Raw genomic sequence first — 19,225 nt, 5'->3', positions numbered from 1 at the left:
CCTACCCAATGTGGCATCCGTGTCAAGATTTTATGTTTCCACCTCCCTCGGCGATTTACATTATGCTTATTAAAGGTATTGAATCATGTTGTTCTCATCATCATCTTTAGTTTGGAAGATTACATCACCCAATTTAAAATAGAAAGTCATATTTGAACAACCTTATAGCCATGTTGCCTACCATGCTTGTGTAATGTAGGCCTACAAATGTTTTTTTATTTGTTCGTTTGTTTTTTTTGCCAGGCACATTGTGATGCGAGCGCCACAAGGTGGCATTGAACTCAATTCACATCACTTGACAAGAAGCAGCTTATGAGCAGAGGCATTCTATTGTTTATTGCCACTCCCAGAGGTTTACCGTCAAACTTAACATCAAACTAAGAGATTACATGGTGTGCATTCAAAATAACCAAATAACTTTGCCTTGAGAATGCTTCAGCTAGCTTACCGCTAACACATAAAGGAAAACAGCATTCATGGAGTAACGGTTAGCATTGATGTTAGTCGTGCTATTACCCTTCAAGCAAATGATATTTGAACACAAACTGTGCAGCAACACATGTAGACACACAATATCACATGGTAAAGAGTTTCTTTAATGCCATGGCTCCAGTTAAATGTTTTATTATGTCAACATCATACATGACGTGTGTTAAGACTTTGTAAATTCCACCGTATACAGTGATCACATCCTGAGGTCTAAAAACTACCTGCTAAATGAGACACATCACTTCTACGACTCACAAGTCTTTGTGTAACCGCTGATGCTGTGATGGCTTAAACGTAGAACTAAAGTGGTGTGTAATGTATGCAAAAAGATGTGCTGATGACAATCAAGAAGGGTGCTAATTAGGCGCATCAATATAAACCTCTGTTTCTGTTCAGTGAGCTGCGAGGAGACAAAATAGCCCATCTGATAATGCCAAAGTGGTCAAATTTACATCACGCGAGAGACAATGCACCGGAAAAGCACAACAGAAGAGAATCATCGTATCACTGGCAAGCCAACGAAACATCGCATCAGTTTTCACTATGAAAATGATGACAGCACAGATTGAAAAACTTGTGTCCTTGTGTGTCTTTTTTTTTTGCAAACTGGGCAATTCTGCTGCAGTTTATCACCCAGTTGAGAGAGACAGCCTTCCAAGACGAATGGCTGCTTGGATGCATGCGTAGGAAAGGCCGATGCAGCAGGCCCAGATGTACTATGAGGAGATGATGGGTGTGCATAAGGTAGTAGCGACCAAACTGGCGCCGCTTTATGCTGACTCTCCACACATCAGTCCACAGCAATCTGGGGCTAATCAATCTCAAGTTGGAGACAGCAAGTACGTAAGCAATAGAGTAAACACTAATAGCAGGAGTAACATCGCTCCTGATGTGGTCCAACTGGAAACACGACCAAGGTCTGCTGTCACAGTATTTGTTTTTGTCTCTACAGTATTTTTTTTATACTATTAAAATCTGAGGGGTGTATGTTCAACTTTGTCATTAGACTGAAAAGAATTTTGTAATTCTAAGTGTCTATGTGCCACTGGTGGTTTTACTCTAGGTATGCAGAAAATTGGTGAAGATTGCACGACTGTCTGTGTCCTATGTGTTGAGTTGTGTTATTTTGACTTCAAAATGGCGCCGCGTGAGTGGCTGCCTTTCCAGCAGCTCCTATATTTTGTTGTTCTACTTCTTCCTTTCATAATTTTGCTGCTGTGAATTGGGAATTTCTCCATTGCGAGACTAATAAAGGTTTTCTTTCTTATCTTAAGCAGAGCTGCAAGTATTGATTGGATTGTGATTGTGATAAAGAGCACTGAATTACTTGACTGTAGTGGGTTACTTTAGGATGAGAGTTAAGCGTCATGTGTTTCTTGAATAAGCATTTTGTGATATAAATGAATTTTTTTTTTTACTCAGTGTAATTATGAATCTTTGCAAGCGGGGCAATAAAAATCAGCGACTACAATGCGTGCCGACTCACTTTGAATGTGGCTGTGCTCAGAATCCCATTCAAACTCATGTTAAAACGGACGCTCGCACACACCAGCCGACATTTAAAGTGCCTCTTTATGAACCCCCGAATAAAGTTCAGCTGTGCTAATCGGCTTTTCCTGACATTTCTTTTGCTTTCGAGCAGAAGCTCGAAGGTTTTCTGTGCTAACACAGACTGCCAATTCATAATCCCCCCCCCCCCCCCCCACCCACCTTGACTTCGGCTTCAGTTCCAGCTAAAGGGTAAAAACAAATACAAAGCAGGATCATGCTACCACCATGGACAAAGATTTCACCTTGGCTTCAGAATATAACAAAATCACCCAATGGCAGTTATGTGCTGAATATGTGAGGGTGTGCACACTTGTGCATCCACATTTTCAAGTGAGTTATAGGTCACATTAACACAGGGGAAAAAAAGTTTTGAAATCATTTACTTTGGTCTCATTTTTACAGCACAAAAAAAAGGTACATTATTTGAACAGGGGTGTGTTGGGACTTTTTCCAAGACAAAATTATAATGGAACCAATTTCGTATACCTGCATTGTTACCTCTGGCAAAATGTTTGCACGCAGTAACACCCACAATCTTGTAAAATAAACACTCGACTCCATAACAAAGCTTGCTTGCTTTCATTGTGAGTCTACAAACAACAAGGTGAGCCATGTCTCACCTTTTATCAAATAGTTCCAAAAGCAAACACTTAACTCCTAAACGGGCCATTGAGGTTTGGCTCGAGTGTTTTGTCCCTCACACTTTTGATTGACAAGCCGTAAGGATTACCATCTAATGCTAAAGTAATTGCATTTGACTGCCCGGAGAAAAGCTTCCTTGCAAGTGAAGAGACGACAGTGCCTTTGTGGACCTTGCACTTTTTTCCCCCTTTTTTTAATTGTTGTCGATTCATTTAAAGGATCATTTCTGTGAAACTTCCTATTCATTTGGATGCTTAAGGTGCCCTCCTCTCACCCCACGAGCATCGAGCCTCATTTTCATCTAAATAAGAATCGATCTCTCCTGCTGTGCGCCATCCTCCCTCGCTCACAACTCTCACGGTCACAACCCTGCTCGTCTTTTTTTTTTCCTCCTCGCCTGTCCCTCTTCTCCCGTCAGCCCCCTCGAACACCATCCCACTGAAAATGTCACCCCCGCTCTAGTCAAGATCATAACCACCAGCGCACGCACACGACAGAGGAGGGAAAAAGAGACATTCCCTCTTCTTCGCGCTGCACCCCCTACAAATGACAAATTACGCAGGAACATTAATTAGTGAATAGTCCCAGATCGGAGTGATAGCAAACAAAGCTTCTGACTGACTGGTACAATGTCAAAAGCTTCGTTCTGCCTCAGCGACCCAGCCAAATGCAAGAGAATGGGGGTGAGTCACTGTGGGGGGAGGGGCTTTCTCTTGAATGGTCAGGGGACACTGATGAAGTGAAATAGATGCAGCACCAAAAGATAAAGGAGAGTCGAACGGGCCCGAGGAAGAGCCCGGGCAAGAAATAGAAATATAAGACAGGCTGGGGAAGCATGGTACTTCTTAGTATACGTGCTGTATTCGTTTTAAAATTTACACCATCGACTGTATGCTCGGTGTCAACCCTTATGTGTGCAAGTATGAAAAAACAAAACACAAAAAAAAGAACATCTCTGGACATGAAACTATTCTTAACACAAAATCATACCTGAATATTTGTGGACTCCGGATCATAAAACCCGAAAACGTATTTTTTCTTTTAACCAATATGTGTGTGTGCTTTCATGACAGTCATGTCTTTGAGGCTTCTTTTTCTTTTTTTGTAAGAGGTGAGAAGGCATTTTGTCAAGACAGAACAGAGGCCCCAAGCTTGAAACAAATGTTTGCAGGACAGCCACTGCCACCAGCTGGACGCTTGCATGAATTACATCAATTATCAACACGAGACTTTTTACATGAACAAGCGTAGTTATTTTTCCCGCATTATATAGCAAAATAAAACACGCGAATCAAAAACAGACTTTTTTTTATACACATACATGGTCTATTTAATGTGACTGCGTGCTTGGGGATGTAAACGGAGCACTGATAAGGTCCTGAATGACATTGGGAGAAAGATCCTGAAATCCTGCTTGAGCCGCTGGGAGGAAAACAAAAAACAAAAACGGATCCATATGTTTAATTACGATGACCCCCCCAAAAATGTATAATACCAAGAAATACTGAATAATAATTACCTAAACGGCCACTGGTCTCTTTCACCACCAACTGTGACAACTCCTTGACGGACTGAAGCTCTCGTGCGAGTTGACACTGAGCGTCCGTCTGTGCATTAAAAAACAAAATCGACAATGACACGATAAAAGACTAAATTAATGAACATGTATGGACAGTAGAATAGGCTGGAAATGTGTGTGGGAGGAGGGAAAAAAATCACAGTGTATGTACCACAAGGGTTGCCGTAGTTCGCAGCGTGGACTGTAGCCTACGGAGGAGGTCACGGTAGTCAGGTTTGCTCCGAATTAACTGGTACTGTGAGGACTGGGCCACACACGTGGGGTCTAAAGCGATGGCTTCCTTTTGGCCCTGAGCCAGTTTCCTGTGACAAGAAGGACAACAAACCATCAGTATAAAATGAAAAAGGTGATTGTTGCTCATTTCACACGCTCACCTTTCTAATTCTTCTGCCTTACTCTGGTGTTTGAGTGCAAGTGCTCTCCATGACTGACTTTCAGCTTCGATCCTAAAACAACAACAAGTCATTATTTTAATTTCTTTTAAGTGTGGTGAATTCATTCCCGATAGTCTTATCTAAGACCATCAAACCTGTTAATAGTATTTTCGATCACCATAGCTGTCCGTGCTCCATGCTCACCAATCCTGAAAGCAAATTGTGTGAGAAAAAAAAAAATCAATTAAATAAAAACATGCAGGGAATAACCCGATTTACCTTTGGTTCTGTTCTTCACTGCTCATGCTCTTGGTCACGGATTTGCACTTTTTCTTCAACTTCTCCACTAAAGGAAGAAAACAAAAAGGTTTGGAAATTAATTCCAAAAGCCTCAGGTAAGAAGTGGAGAATCAGCTATTTTGTGCACCTTGTTTCTGAAAAGACTCCGGGGAGGAATTTGGCACTGACTGGAGCGAATTGTGAAGTCTATCTGTGGCCAGCTGTAGACAAGAGATATATTTTTAAAATAGAGGGTGTTCCAGAAAATTCTACATCCTTTAGAAATTGATTAGTCTGTGTGGAATTATGATCACTGCAAAGTTTCATGGACAGAGATTTTGCTTTGACTGCATCTTAGAATTGATTTATTTGATTCAACGTTTCAGCCCTATTTCAAATTAAGTCACTTTGTTTGGGAACACTATAGTGCATTTTCATTCTGCCTGTGACCTTACCTTCATTGCAGCCTTCATCAATATGCTCAACCTCTCTTGTTGTGATAAGGACATGCTGATGGGCTTGCACAAAGCTATATTTAGAAGAAAAAAAATTACTGTACTACATATTCACATGGCCATTTTGATGAATAATGCGTTAAACTCACTTTGATACGGATTGGAAAGTGCGGATAAGGAGCGCCTTGTCAAGGTGGCTCTTCTCCATGATTTTCTCCGTGCAGTGGACCTTGCAGGCGGACAGGATTTAGGTTCCTCTGTGCTTCCAGATGCTATTTCCACCATGTCTGTGTCCGGATGTTCTTCTCCAGCACTGAGCTTCTGTGTGCCGGGTAACAGGATTTCAACGCGGGGTGATTTTTGTGAAGGGATGCCCCCTGGAGCAGCAGGGGATGAACAGCGCTTGGGTGACTGCTTGACCTGAATTCAGAAAATACTGTTTATTGGCCTGTTATCTAAAGCAGTGATTCACATCAAACTCCTTTGAATATCAGTGCAGATCACAAACGCCACCTCAAATTACATTTAAAAACCCTAACATAATAAACACCACTTGTGAAGTCAGCACAATTCAGAAAGTTGAAAATGTTCTCGTTACATTTGCCAGTATGCTTTATTGATCTTGCACGTTCACGACAATATAATTGAAATATTTTGTTTGCATTTTGTGCAATTGGGAGATTTAATTTTACTATATTCAATATGGAACAAGTTCATCCTCGGTTTTTTCATCAGGGGCTATGAAGGTGCTGTGAACACGTAAACGTGCACTCGAACCTACTTTTGACCAATTCATTTTCTTTATTGCTTTTTAACAACTGAATGGGAAAATGCGAACAGTCATAATGCTAAGTTACGAACCACTGAGCTCCAGCAACTGACGTAAATGTCAAATCGATTAAACATACGTACCTCGCTCGTGCCTTCCGCAGCGGCGACAGGCCCGCAACTGCAAAACATTTTAATGAGTGCACATTATATGAAATACTTGAACCCTCACGACAAGCGGCATTTTTAGAAACAGTTAAATGGACATTGGCCGACATTTTAATTTGTCGTGCAAGTTAGCACGCCCAACCCATTTAGCACTGAAACAGGCTACTTAAATTAAAGTGACTCTCAGACAAGGTCAAAAAGGCTTTGAAAATGCCTGGATTTCACTTAGCTACAACAGAACGTTTCATAACAACTGGAATCAAAAGCAAACAAACCAGTGTTGATCAGCGGACGAGGATTCTTCCGCCATTTTTTCTTTCAAACTCCTGACATCGCGCGCCTAACTAGCCCCGCCTTTTTTATTCACCGTTGCACTATGGGAGCTGTAGTTTTAATGAGGAACTCGCTCAACACATTGTTTTACTTAAGCAAAAAATATAATAAAAAACACAATCTCCAAAAGTAAATAACATTGTTTACAATATTTGTACTGTAATTCAACAATTATATGAAGTGTCACACTGAAGATTTTCGGTCAGTTCAATTTGCACTGTACATTACCGACATTACTCATTACCAGTCTTAGCCCGTAAATACCCACAGAAATTGACACTCACCTTGACATATTTATGTACCATCTCATGCCTTACAGACTGTATATACAATGCTGTTTAATGCACTACTAATATAATCTTTCAATTATTTTCACAGGGAAGCAAAAGGTGTACTGTAAATAAAAAAGATGTCCATAAAATGTTCTTATTGGCTCTGTTTTATGAAAAATGACCACATTATATTGTACTTGCAGTCCTCGTATTGGTTACATTGGACATAAAAAAAATCAATGTTTTTCCCTTGCACTTTCAGTTCAGCTGCTTCATCTTTTTTTTTTTTTTGAGTTGCGTAACAATCGACATTGGGAAAATGTTCAAAAATAAAAAATCCTGGCTATTATACGGACATCAATACCGATAACCTTCCTTTAGAGATAGATAAAACTAAATGCCATGGTAATTTTTGTCTCCAATATGTGTCCCCGGAGCTATCCAGACAAATCTGTGATTGAGAAAAACAAACACTTGACAGACCTAATTGTTTGGAAGTCTTTTTATAATTCTGTTAGAGATGTCTTTTCACTTTTTACAAAAACAAGGAGAGTCATCAAAACAGCTCGTTAATTCTCTTGGAGAATGCCCCTCTTGTGTGTCTGAGTGTATCACTCTGCTGGCACAGTCTCGCACTCCTCTCAATACTGCTCTTCATGGCCTTGTGTGGCTGTGGGGAGGAACGGATGAAGTTTGGGGATAAAAGAGGAAAAAGAACAAAGTGTAACCGATGAAAATACATTTAGGGAATGGGACGGGGAGGACCAGACTGAGGGAGTGGAGTGTACAGCGCTGCCCGCCATGACGATCTCACTTTTCTTATCTTCCTTTCCCAAGTCTCCTCTCCCTTTTAGAGTACATAAGGACCATGGGTGCTGATGGCAGGAAGAGTTCAAGAAGGCACCCTCAGAGTTCCTTTACCAAGCAAGAACTGCAGTACACGGTCCACAAATAGGGCGGCGAAAAAGTCCACCACCAGAACCTGGGCGATGATCATTTTGAACTATGGGGAAAATACAGGAGACCATTATTACAAGAGAAGCACACTAAAACAACTCATGAAAAAGAATGTGTCAATCCACCTCAGTCGGAATATCAACGAGGGCAAACTGTTCATTGAACTCAGGTGAAGAACCAGAAAGAAGTCCCACAATTGCTAAGCCAGACAAAGCGATGCTCCAAAGTAGTGGTCTATTCTCACTGAGAGACTCCATGAAGGGGTGACCCTATGCGAGAGAATGAAGAAGCATTATGTTGTTATACTATGAAGTACATAGAGACAAGAATACGGTTCCTCGGTTTATGACGGAGCATAATCTTCTTGTCACACATAAGTCATAAGTGCAGCAAATATTTCAATGAAAAACAATTTGAAGCCAAAATATATTTTTTTAAAAAAAGGACAATAACGGAGCAACTGAAGACACCATGCCATTCTTACAACATGGTAAAAAAAAAAAGGCACGACTGTCATAAACGGAGGAAGCCCTGTAGGTGTGTTAAGGCAAATACCTTGTAGTTAATGGCAAACGTGGCCATCTGCATAGCCATGGACATGATATAAACAGTGCTGTTGATTAGACTGGGTTCAAACTCTTTGTACAGATCCACAAACTGATCTTCTCTGTAAAAGACAACATGGAGAAATGTGACGGCATACCGAGGTAAAAGCAGAAGCCACACTGTTCCCGCCTTTTTTTTTTTACCTTGGCGGACTTCTGCTCTGCGCCTCTTTGTAAAGAAAGACCAGACTGCAGAAGTGGACTGCGAACTGCAGCAGCACCGTCAACACGGTATAAAGATTGAAGATGTTCGGTAAGGGTCGCTCCCGGGACAACGTTTTCAGCGGCTGAGTCAACGAGACGGGGATAACACAGCGTTAGTCTGAGATGAAGAGGAATCACAAACATTTGATTGGGGTGGGGGGGGGGGGGGTCTATTTTCTGGAAACAAATTCTCACCTTTGAGCGAGAGATGAAGAGGAAGCAGCCAGCCAACAAAAGACCCTGCAGGGTTGCCTGGAAATCGCTGAACTTGACCCCCTCCAGGTAGAGCACGGACTGACTGTAGGCGAGCACCAGGGCATTGAGAGCAAGGATCTTAAACATCTGTAGCGTTGTTACCAGGGTGCAGCGGCCTTGCTTGATGACATGACAGACTGGACGGAGACGGAGAAAGGAAGCCATTTCAGGTGCGCAAGCAGACTCAACTGTCAATGTGACATTTGTTCACTCACTGCACTGAATGGAGGACAGTTTGGAGGTGAAGGGGGCAGCGATGGAGGCGTCACCCAGTTTGACGATTTGCACCTGATCGTCTTCGAGTTCCCGCAAGACCTGACTTATCCTTTCCTGTTAAAAAATAAATAAAAATTTGTGCTTTATTATCCCAAAAACAACAACAATTAAAAAAAAAAAGGATCCACAAGGTAATGAAATTGAAGGTCACCTTTTGTGCTGCGAGTTGTTCCTCTCTCTGGGCCATCATCCTCTGCCGGGCACCTCTGGAACTCAGTTTGCCTCCGGCATTGACAGGTAGCGAAGGCCGAAAGTCAACGGCAGGCGCCTCCTTCTCTTTCCCTCGTTTCTTTTTTTCTGGCATGCGCTCAGGGGCGTTGGCTAATAGCGCGACACCTGTGTAAACGTATCAGAACCAACGTTCGTGACGGTGAAGAGAAAAAAGGGTCACATATTGTGGACAAGCTTACCGATGTGGGCATGTTTGAGAGCGCCGACGTCATTTGTACCGTCGCCGCACATCAGTGTTACATAACCCAGCCCCTTCAGACTGGTGATGACAAATTCCTGGAACAACGCAGAGATGCAAATTCCCCGCTTAAATGAATTCTATTCCACTTTGCTTGCTCTGGACTCTATTCCGAGAAGTCGATATCATTGATAGCTTACATAACGCTTATGAATCCCAACCTCATTTTGTGTCTTCGGTCTTACCTTCTGTTTTGGACTGACTCGCGCAAACACTTGTATGTGAGGTAAGAGGGCGTGCAGCAGCCGGGGGTCGCAGCACAGTCTGGCCAGCCCGTCCCCGGTTACACACAGGTCATACTGGTGCACAAAGGAGGAGACCGAGGGAGGCGAAAGGGGTACGTGCACAGTGCCATCGATGGACTCCCACTGCCACCCGCCTGGGTAACACACAGCACCATATCATGTCATACTATATATTATTCTATCCTCCCTGAGCGTTCGGAGTGCAGTTCTGGCAGAGTGTGAAAAGCTCCTCAAAAGGTCTCGCGTCCTTGCACAAAGCTGTTTGTTGGGAATTTCAGTGAAAGTTTCCATAAATATAACACAAACTAAAGAGAATTTCGCGTTGTATATTTACGCAAACGCATCCAAACGTCTGCTAGCATGATGCTAACACATCATGTGAAACACTGCAGACGGGCTATTGTTAAATACGAGTGTTATTGGATACAACTAATCAGTACCAAAATTGCAACAGAATAAGGTATTACCACATACTCGGTATAATTTAACTTGACTTCAAAAGATGAGAAACACCTCTCAGTATGAACTGAAAACCGGAATCATTGATGGTTGGGAGTTTTTTTGATTGTGCAAGTGTACCACACAATGTTGTGGCTGGTAAGCGCATCCAATTTCCTACCGTGAGATGATTGCAATATAAGTGTTCGTTCCTTTTGGAGGAAGTGGAGTTCCTTGGCCACATGGCACGCCGTTAAGGGGTTGTCCCCTGTGATCATCACCACCTGACAGAGCAAGAATACGAATCATCGGAATTGGAAGAAAAGCAGCGTGGCGTTGCGTGACCTTCGCATTGCGTTGCATTTGTTACGTGATGAGATGCTTCCTGGATCTCTCTGATGACCGCCTTGCTGTCACTCTTCAGGGGGCAGGTCACGACCATGAAGCCGGCAAAGTTCAAGTCACATTCCAGGGAACTGCGGCTCATCTCCCGAACCTCCAAAACACAAAGATCCAAATAAATTCAAAGTAAATATAAAGTGCACTTTTGGAAAACAGACAGGACAAACCTGCTGATGACTTAAATGTCCCATCTCTTTGTAACCCAGAGCAAGCACTCTCGCCCCTTCCCGGGAGATTTCCTTGTGCACTTCATCATAACTCTCAGGACGCTCTGAAAACTACAAGCACAGCCACGTTATTCGAACAAACCCTTTTCAACAATTAGATGACACATTTGAGACAGAGCGAAATATACAACCATGGCTTTGAGTGTCTCCGGGGCGCCTTTAACCGTGGAGATGTAGGAAAGTTCTGTGGATCCCAGCTTCTCGTAGGAGGCCAGAACTGACATCCTCTTGAGAGCGCTGGCAAAGTGGAAACGCTGATGGATCTTGAGGCCCTGGGTCTTGATGCTACGTGAGAAGACCTTCTCATCTGGTTGAAGAGGCAAGATTAAGAAGCTTGTTTCACTGGCCAACTAGCATTGGGAAAAAGTCCACCTTAATTGTCACAAATTTCAAATTTTGTTACATTATTTGAATTCACAAGAGGAAACATAACCACGAAGGGACTCAAACCCTCAATCTTCCGATCTGAAATCAGACGTCTTATCCGTGACCTTTCGTATACATTTCCTTATGAAAACTCTACCTTTAGTGAGGGTCCAATCGGCAGCGGTCAGCATGGCCTTCTCCAATGGATCTCCGACCAATTGTCCGTCATCTAGAGTGACCAGTGAGTGGCAGGTCGCCACGACCCGATGCGTCTCCACCGGGATATCCGATACGGGCATCACGTCTTTCCCCTCCCTAGTCAGATACAAATCCGTTGAGATGGATTAAACAATATAATACAGGCGTGGAAAGAATCACCGCTCCCTCACACAGGTACAATCACTAAGGAGCCTTTTACCTGAGGCCCGCTACTCCTCGCACCACCAGACTATCGCTAGTCAGTGTTCCCGTTTTGTCAAAACAGCAGACCTCCACTTTCCCGGCAAACGGAATCCTGAAGGGCTCGGTACAGAATACATCTAAACGCAAGGACGGACGGGAATGAGCCGCGACAAATGCGCTAAGGGGGCCGTAAACGCAATCATGCTTACAAAGTTTGGCCAGGGCGATGAGGGATGTGTTCACAGCCAGAGAAAGCTCAATGGGGAGTTCCGGTGGAACCACCGAAGTGAGGATTAAGGTGCACTCCAGGAAAAGCTTGTAGCGGTTCCTGCTGAGGTCCTTGGTCCCTAGTGTCGGACGGTTAACAATTGGACACTATGTATGCCAACGGAATAAATCGCCATTGTGCAAAGCTCACCTTCCACCCACACGTAGGCAGCGGCTGCAATGGCGAACACCAGGAGGAAGAGGATGAAGATGAATGTCTCCAGGTTGTTTGCCGTGACTCTCTTCACACCAAAGAGGATGGTGCGCAGAAGTTTGCCCTGCATGCAAACGCGTTTCCAGATGACATTTACCGCCGACTCGGTAAGTGACACTCATATGAAGAAGAAATGCACCTGAGAGGTGTAGAATCCAGTTCGCAGTACGTAGGCCATGCAGCCATTGTCGACAGCTAAACATCGGAAAGGAAAAGATAAAGGGAGGTGACACACTCATGGAAATAATGACTTTGAGGTTTTCATCTCGTCTGGAAAAGACTTGTAGCAAATGCACTACACATTGACCAAAACCTTTTGACTTGATGTGACAGCTCACCAAAATGATTTCGCTTATATTTACAAACAGTGCAAAACTTATTAGCTTACGTTTGAGTCCAGCGCTGGCCTTTACAGGGGGGCTGTGCTGTACCACTTTGGTGCCCCCAGAGATGACGTGGAGCCGAGAGTCTGCTTGAAGGTCGAGGATTTGACCAGGGTCCAAGTCCTCCACCGGCTCCTGAACAAAGCCGCAAAATGTCAGCAGTTATTGGAATATCAACACAATAAACACCTTTTTTTTTTTTAAATTCAGCAAGTCAAGACATTTGAATTCTGTGTAGCCAAAATTCAGTTCTACCCTGACGATAATGGATCATATTTTCCCATCATTTGGACAGTAAACCACATTAGTTTCCTTTCCATTTTCATTATTTTAAAACAGAATAATGAATTCTGTCAATTTTTTTTTTTTTACAACAAAACAAAAACAAAGCAGTAAACATGACACAAGAAGAAGCCTGGAGGAGACAAATTCCTTGTGTGTTCTACATACTTGGCCAATAAAGATGAAGTTTCAAATTTTATAAACCTAATCAATTTTATGATAATTCTGCTAAACAGTAAAAGCTCGTTTTTTCATGATTAATCTGTTCCACAAAGTGAGACTGAAACCATATCATACAAAAACTGAAGCAACATTTCCCATAGGTAACAATGTAAATCCAATTCATCCGTTCCAGACACCCAAAAATAACAACAAAAATACATTTTACAGAGATTAAATCCAGTTCAAAATTGAGAACATTAAATTCATATGAATAACTCATTACATGGAAAAATAAACATGCCTTCTAGCTTTACTGCAGACTCTGGATGACGTTTCAAAGACAGCAATGGGGAAGGAAGTGTGAGAGGCTATCGTTTGGAAGGAAAACCTGGCATGTCACGATCTGGCTGTGAGCAATTTTTCAAATGTCTGTTTTTTTTCCCCCTCATATTCTTACTTTCATTTGAGGCACAGACTCTCCAGTCAGCATGGCCTCATCCACGATGCAGCGACCGCGCAGTAGAAGCACATCGCACGGTACCAGGTTGTCCTGGGGGGAACGTCCTGGAGACCAGACCAATACACGCTAAACGTCCCTTCATTTTTAAAGAAGTGCCGACAGCGAAAATCTGGTCTGACACTTACCAATAGAGACAAGGTCACCTGGAACGAGCTCATCACTCGAGATGGGTCTCCACTTACGGTTCCTATAAACCTGCCACAAGCACCCCGTGTTAAACTGAACGGCTTTGCAGACAAAAGGGTTGTGTAGCTTGGATGGAAAGCCAACCTGGATCATGTAGGGCTTGTTCCCCATGCGCCGGATTTCAGACATATTCCTCATTTGCTGCTGGACCAGGGAGGCTTCGAACGCCACCAGCATGAAAAGCGTGAACACACTGTAGTACCAGTACTCGTCTAAGCACCACAGGCCCACACAGAACACCTGAGGTATGAAAAGCACAAACAATTAACAGCATATCCTATTAAACGGAAAGGCAATTTTATTTACAATGGCCCCATTTCAACTTCATGTGCTTCACACAACCAAAAGCACAACACCTGCAAGCATTTACAAACAGATAGCTATGCTCAAAGAAAAGGAACGTGCATTGAATGTTTCAAACAAAAAATCTAAGGCATTTAAAAGCTAACTACAGAAATAAAAAAGTACCTTTGTAAGTTGATTTTAAATGATTAAAGACCCTAGTCAAGGGTATGGCACACTTGTGTGCAGCATAACAGTTAAATGCCGCTTCACAGTGTTTGCTTTTAAATTTGGGCTCCACTCATTGACCAAGTCTGGAGATGTATTTCATGTATTAGTGCCGTAAAAGGAGAAACATTCCGACAAACCTGGAAGACAAAAAAGGGGGCAGTAGCCCTCTCCCGAAATAGCTCCAAGAAATCGGGAACGATCATTTCGGCATGATTGGTGCCGTAGCGTTTCTCCGCCACTTTGAGGTCGGCTTCCTCCTGGTAGCCACGCCACGACTGGAAGTAGCCCATCGGGTGGTTGATGGGGAATGCGATGGGAAAGAAGCATTTTTTTCCTTTGTGGTCAAAAGTGTAACGGATTTTCTGAAACTCAAATGACAGAATCTCGTCTCCATTTTCATCCTGTGTCAGGGGGAAAAAATATTTCAGTGTGTAGTTCCACTGGAGAATAAATATGTTTATAAATGTAATGCAGTAGGAAAACTAGGAGCTAACTGGAGTCCAGGTCCGACCTCACCTGGTCCCTCTGTAGTGCCACAAGCTCAGCAGAACCGTTATTGGGGGTCGGTACAACCTTTGCCAGTGTAGCCTTATTTGGGTCCAGTTCCTGTTGGTGAACAGGTGATAAATCCACACAACCATAAAAACATTATCCGGAACTCAATATGTGACATTGGATTTCTCAAAAAAATAAACCCTAAAATTTTACATTGTACTTTGTAATTGCAATGATAGCAAACAAGATCAAATCCAATCCCATCTGCAATTTCAGACTTGTATGTACCTTGAAAACATGTTTCAAAATCAAGGCCGTGTTTTTATTGAATGAAGAATATCAGTGCCGTGGTGCAGTTCCTTTTACAGAAAATTGTAAAAGGAAAGGTGCTAAAATGTAGTAACGCAAAGTGAGCATAAGGACTAACTAGGGTAGGAGAAATGAATCAATCTTTCTGTGTGTGTTACTCACCAAGCGGAAATACCATAAGCCTTTAGAAAAATTCCGTTGCTTGTTTACTTTCAAACTCTGCTTGGAACAAACGTGAGTGATAGCACGCACGGTGTGATCATGAGATTACAATTTTTAAGAGTTCCAACCATTGACATCTGGTCGTTGAGACTTCAATCTCTCTCTCCGCTCCCATTTACTATCAGCTTCACACAAAATGTACTATGTATTTTACGCAGATATTTGTGATCACGTCATTATGTTATTTTCTTTTTGTTTTCCATAGAGCACTTAATTAATGCGACTCCTGTTGTTCAGTGTCTTAGATAAAAAAAAATTGCATGTAAAATATGAAATGCAGGGCCAATTGTGGATACGTATCAATATAATGCAGGTGAATACCCCTTTTTTCGAGCTTCTGGGGGAAACACAACCGTGTGGCCCATTGAGAACATGGTTTTGACACAGCTGCAGCTATCACTTGTAATATGGAGATTTTTTTTCTCAACTGAGTATAGAAATTTAATTCATGCAATCACAATTCCACAATTTTAGCTGTAGAAATGGTACAAACAATTATCCAGGAATACAGTGTGAGCACATTCAGCTGGTCCAGAATGCCGCTGCTCGCCTCTTGACTGGTACTCGTAAGAGGGAGCACATAACTCCTACTCTGGCATCCCTTCACTGGCTCCCCATTCATTTTAGAGTTATTTTCAAGATCCTCTTATTTGTTTTCAAATCTCTGAATAATCTCGCGCCACTTTTACCTCTCTGAGCTCATCCGCCCCTACACACCTGCCCGGCGCCTCAGGTCTGTGGACCAGACTTTATTAGAAGTACCAAGAACTAAACTGAGGCTCAGAGGGGATCGAGCCTTTTCTGTTGCTGGTCCCTCTCTCTAGAATGACCTCCCACTGAACATTCGGCAAGCCTCCTCGCTGCCCATCTTCAAAACCCTCCTCAAAACTCACTTGTATTCTTTGGCATTCGACTCAGCATGACTTAGATTTGTTCTTGGTTTTACCGTTTGGTGCTTTCTACCGCCTTTATTACCGATTTGTCTTACTGTTTATTGTGCATGTTAAATTGCTCCATGTACAGCACTTTGTATGCAGCGATGGCTGTTTGAAAGTGCTCTATAAATACTGTTGACTTGACTTGACATGAACACAGAATAACAGTTCAGAAGTAGAACTTCTTTTTCTTCTTTTATCTACTTTCTAATTTTCCTTACATAAATGTTGTTTGACTTTTGTCAACCCGTTATTGTGTATACTATATATGCTCAATAAACAATAAAACAAAAAAGAATGGAACCTCTGCTGTCACCTGGCTCATTGATTCCCATGGAATTGACAGTGCAAATGTTAATGGAATATCGTCATTTTTGTGATGTACTTTGTTTCTGTTTACCTTGGAACAAGTAAGCCAACAGTGGGCGTGCACAGACCAATAACCGGACAGCGCCGTGAGGACGTGAGCGATCCCGATGGCAGCGAGAGCCAGAAGGCCTGCCTCTGGATACTCCGACGCACCGTACACCCCCAGCCACACGTACAACCAGCCCGGGTAGAGGACCGTCAGGAACGGGAGGACGGTGCCGTGTAAGAGCCGCGGCCTTCGCCTGTAGAGCGTCACTGAGCTGACCAGCTCGTCGCCGGTGCTATTGTCATGCTGCGTGTGGCTCAGCGAGGGGGCTGTTCGTAGCTCGCCCGATCCATTGACGCCGTCCGCGGTCATTTCGTCCTCTTTTTTGGCGTTGTTCATCGTACACTGCTCACCCCCTGGGCCTTTCTGTTATCCACCACCGCCCCGTCGCGATGATGCCGGCAAAACGCGATTCTACACACGAAACGCCGCGGCGCGGACACCCGCAGCTGTTCCTCTTGTTTTATGCTGAGAGGGAAGAAATTTCATCTGTGCTGTATGTTACACATACGTACAGCGCATTTGACAATAAAGTTGTATTCAATTCAATTCAATTAAATTCAAAACGTTCCTGAGTGCTACCTTCAAGTGGCCAAATCCTCTCTATGGTCCCTCTTCATCAACGATCGTTTCCGCATACGTCAGCCCGTAAAATGCGTACGCATGCCTTGATGAGGAAACCGTGGGAAGCAAACTGTTCCGCCCTTTCATACAGGCGCACTTTACCTATGAACATCTTCGCACAATATGAACCATTTTCATGAGAAAAACGACATGTTTGGTTATGAGCCAAATATCAAATTAGTGCTCTGTGTTTTTAAACTTCGGGTAGTCAGTTGCATGACTGACATAAAATCAACCAGTAGGATTTGAGATGATGTGTTCTTGCTGGGTTTCTGTCCAATCACAGGGAATACTATCTGGTTTCCATCCAATGGGATCCTAAGTAGGCGTGTCTTCACGGCATTTTCATGGCGCCACATGGAGAAGTGTAACCTTGACTGATCAGCGTCATCGCTTCAAACGAGCATAAAATAGCAAAATGTAAGAATATGTATTGCTTCTATGTACATCAAATTGTATTGTGGAGATATAGTAAACTATATAGACAGCTAACATTTACTTTAATGTTGCATGCCTGTTGAGTAATAGCCCTACTTGAGGTGTGTTTTTATGTTGCAAAACCTTTGCAACTAACTTAAGCTATATTATTTCCAATGATGTGACGGTGCTGCACGTGTTTCCATTCAGGCAAGCGGCTATGGACATCACGGCAAAGTATTGCCATAAGGAAATGGATGCCTATGGGTCATGTGTGGCCTCCAACCCATCAATCTGGCAGGAGAAGTGTCATGAACTGAAGATGAAGGTTGCCCAATGCACATCATCACAGTAAGGCATGTGTATTCAACACATATGACCCCCAAATTGCACACTTGTTTTTTCGCATACCCTACCTATGTCATACATCTGTAATGCTAGCCCAGTGATCCAGAAGATCAGACAAGACTGTTCCAAGCAGTTTATGGAGTTCGAGAAGTGTCTGAGGGAAAACCAGAGCACGCCTGCCTCCTGTTCAGCGCACGTCACTCGTTTTCTAGGCTGTGCTGAGACGGTGGATCTCAGTGGAGTGGGTAAGCAAGTAAAAAACCCGTAAAGGCAAACTGTTGAAAGATAGGAAAGGGCTAAAAGTGGGCAGAGTAGCAAAAACTGTACTCAAGAAAAAAGGACTATTATTAATAAAGAATAATACAACTCAAGTTAAATTAAAAATTACTTTGCCATACACTTACCTTTGGAAGAATATGTACTACCCACCTCTAGATGAGAAATGCCAATGCTCTTTAAAAAACTAATTATGTAACATGCAACCTGTGTGTTTTAGTGCAGTGTTTCCCAACCTTTATTGAGCCAAGGGACCCCTTTTACTTTAACTAGTCTCACAGCACCACTAAATAAATATTTCACAAAACGTATGGAAAGTCAAATAATGATGATGTCGTCTGAATTTACTCACAGATGTAGTTTGTTGGGAATGATGGTGTAGTGCACTACTTGGCTACAACAAGCAGAGGCGCTGTTGATTTACTCTTACTCTCAGTTGCAGTCAATGTCAGCTCTGGGTTAGAGTCTGGGCATAACACCCAAACTCAAAACATACCGTCGTAAACTGAAGACCCCTCTACTACTATAACCCAATGACTATTGATGCATGACTAATTAATATATTTTTGTATTCTTCCCCCCCAGATACAAAACCAGTACCTGTCCCGTCGTAACATTCAACCATCAATTTCAACACTTATCCAAAAGCAAAAATTCTTTTGTTTTCTTCGACTTGAGACTGTAATTGTTTTCCTACTTTCAAATCAGACATGACTTGTACCTACTGCCAGGCTGCGTAGACAAAAATAAATGTGACACACGTCTACGCTGTATTTCATTAAAACTAAGGTATGTCTTACTCAACCAGTGGAGGTTTCCTTCTTTTGTTTTCAGCTCCATATATCTGCCCGCCGTCATCATCTACCGTGCTGAGTCAGAGTCAAATATTAAACCAGAATGC

General features: G+C 42.8%; 3 protein-coding genes across 4 annotated transcripts; 1 reads left to right on the top strand and 2 right to left on the bottom strand.

The window, feature by feature from the left end:
- Nucleotides 1-2,211: 2,211 nt before the first annotated feature.
- dsn1 (DSN1 component of MIS12 kinetochore complex) lies at nt 2,212-6,623 on the bottom strand. The gene is made up of 11 exons (XM_086133090.1): nt 6,581-6,623; nt 6,282-6,318; nt 5,519-5,789; nt 5,370-5,443; nt 5,063-5,135; nt 4,915-4,981; nt 4,791-4,844; nt 4,636-4,707; nt 4,413-4,563; nt 4,202-4,289; nt 2,212-4,104 (listed from the first exon to the last, which is right to left on the bottom strand). Exons 1-11 carry the CDS (start codon nt 6,613-6,615, stop codon nt 4,013-4,015), a joined length of 1,014 nt encoding a protein of 337 aa, XP_085989216.1. The 5' UTR covers nt 6,616-6,623; the 3' UTR covers nt 2,212-4,012.
- A 774-nt stretch (nt 6,624-7,397) lies between these two features.
- atp13a1 (ATPase 13A1) lies at nt 7,398-17,404 on the bottom strand. 2 transcript variants are annotated; one of them, XR_015103257.1, is made up of 27 exons: nt 17,242-17,404; nt 16,645-17,127; nt 14,800-14,889; nt 14,421-14,684; nt 13,855-14,010; nt 13,710-13,779; nt 13,522-13,628; nt 12,626-12,755; nt 12,377-12,432; nt 12,175-12,301; nt 11,966-12,103; nt 11,773-11,893; nt 11,512-11,669; nt 11,120-11,295; nt 10,929-11,039; nt 10,730-10,855; nt 10,541-10,643; nt 9,862-10,055; nt 9,618-9,714; nt 9,359-9,543; nt 9,147-9,261; nt 8,872-9,068; nt 8,617-8,759; nt 8,423-8,534; nt 7,993-8,136; nt 7,725-7,913; nt 7,398-7,580 (listed from the first exon to the last, which is right to left on the bottom strand). XR_015103257.1 is itself a non-coding variant. In XM_086133598.1 (26 exons), exons 2-26 carry the CDS (start codon nt 16,996-16,998, stop codon nt 7,803-7,805), a joined length of 3,585 nt encoding a protein of 1,194 aa, XP_085989724.1. In that variant the 5' UTR covers nt 16,999-17,127; nt 17,242-17,404; the 3' UTR covers nt 7,398-7,802. The 2 variants fall into 2 exon arrangements, 1 of the variants encoding a protein (XP_085989724.1); XM_086133598.1 differs by having other exon boundaries at nt 7,398-7,913.
- On the top strand, nt 16,689-19,128 carry chchd5 (coiled-coil-helix-coiled-coil-helix domain containing 5). Its single transcript, XM_086133599.1, has 5 exons — nt 16,689-16,835; nt 17,570-17,703; nt 17,911-18,051; nt 18,142-18,293; nt 18,910-19,128. Coding segments are annotated over exons 2-5 (324 nt in total). The 5' UTR covers nt 16,689-16,835; nt 17,570-17,701; the 3' UTR covers nt 18,939-19,128.
- The last annotated feature ends 97 nt before the right edge of the window (nt 19,129-19,225 follow it).

This window comes from Hippocampus guttulatus, chromosome 16, assembly GCF_054856545.1.
Source record: "Hippocampus guttulatus isolate MCC_2025c chromosome 16, RoL_Hgut_1.0, whole genome shotgun sequence".
Taxonomy (NCBI): Eukaryota; Metazoa; Chordata; class Actinopteri; order Syngnathiformes; family Syngnathidae; genus Hippocampus; species Hippocampus guttulatus.
The sequence above is the reverse complement of the archived record's forward strand: the minus strand, read 5'-3'. Positions and strand labels throughout refer to the sequence as shown.

Coding starts and splice junctions, on each gene's coding strand:
- dsn1 (XM_086133090.1), bottom strand. CDS start 6,615: ATGGCGGAAGAATCCTCGTCCGCTGATCAACACTG. Junction 6,319..6,580: donor TCGTCCGCTGATCAACACTG/GTTTGTTTGCTT, acceptor AATGTTTTGCAG/TTGCGGGCCTGTCGCCGCTG. Junction 4,564..4,635: donor AAGGCAGAAGAATTAGAAAG/GTGAGCGTGTGA, acceptor TTCTTGTCACAG/GAAACTGGCTCAGGGCCAAA.
- atp13a1 (XM_086133598.1), bottom strand. CDS start 16,998: ATGAACAACGCCAAAAAAGAGGACGAAATGACCGCGGACGGCGTCAAT. Junction 11,670..11,772: donor CGAGGAGTAGCGGGCCTCAG/GTAAAAGGCTCC, acceptor GTATCTGACTAG/GGAGGGGAAAGACGTGATGC. Junction 9,715..9,861: donor GAGTCAGTCCAAAACAGAAG/GTAAGACCGAAG, acceptor GCGTTGTTCCAG/GAATTTGTCATCACCAGTCT.
- chchd5 (XM_086133599.1), top strand. Junction 18,052..18,141: donor GCCCAATGCACATCATCACA/GTAAGGCATGTG, acceptor CTGTAATGCTAG/CCCAGTGATCCAGAAGATCA. Junction 18,294..18,909: donor GGTGGATCTCAGTGGAGTGG/GTAAGCAAGTAA, acceptor CTTCCCCCCCAG/ATACAAAACCAGTACCTGTC.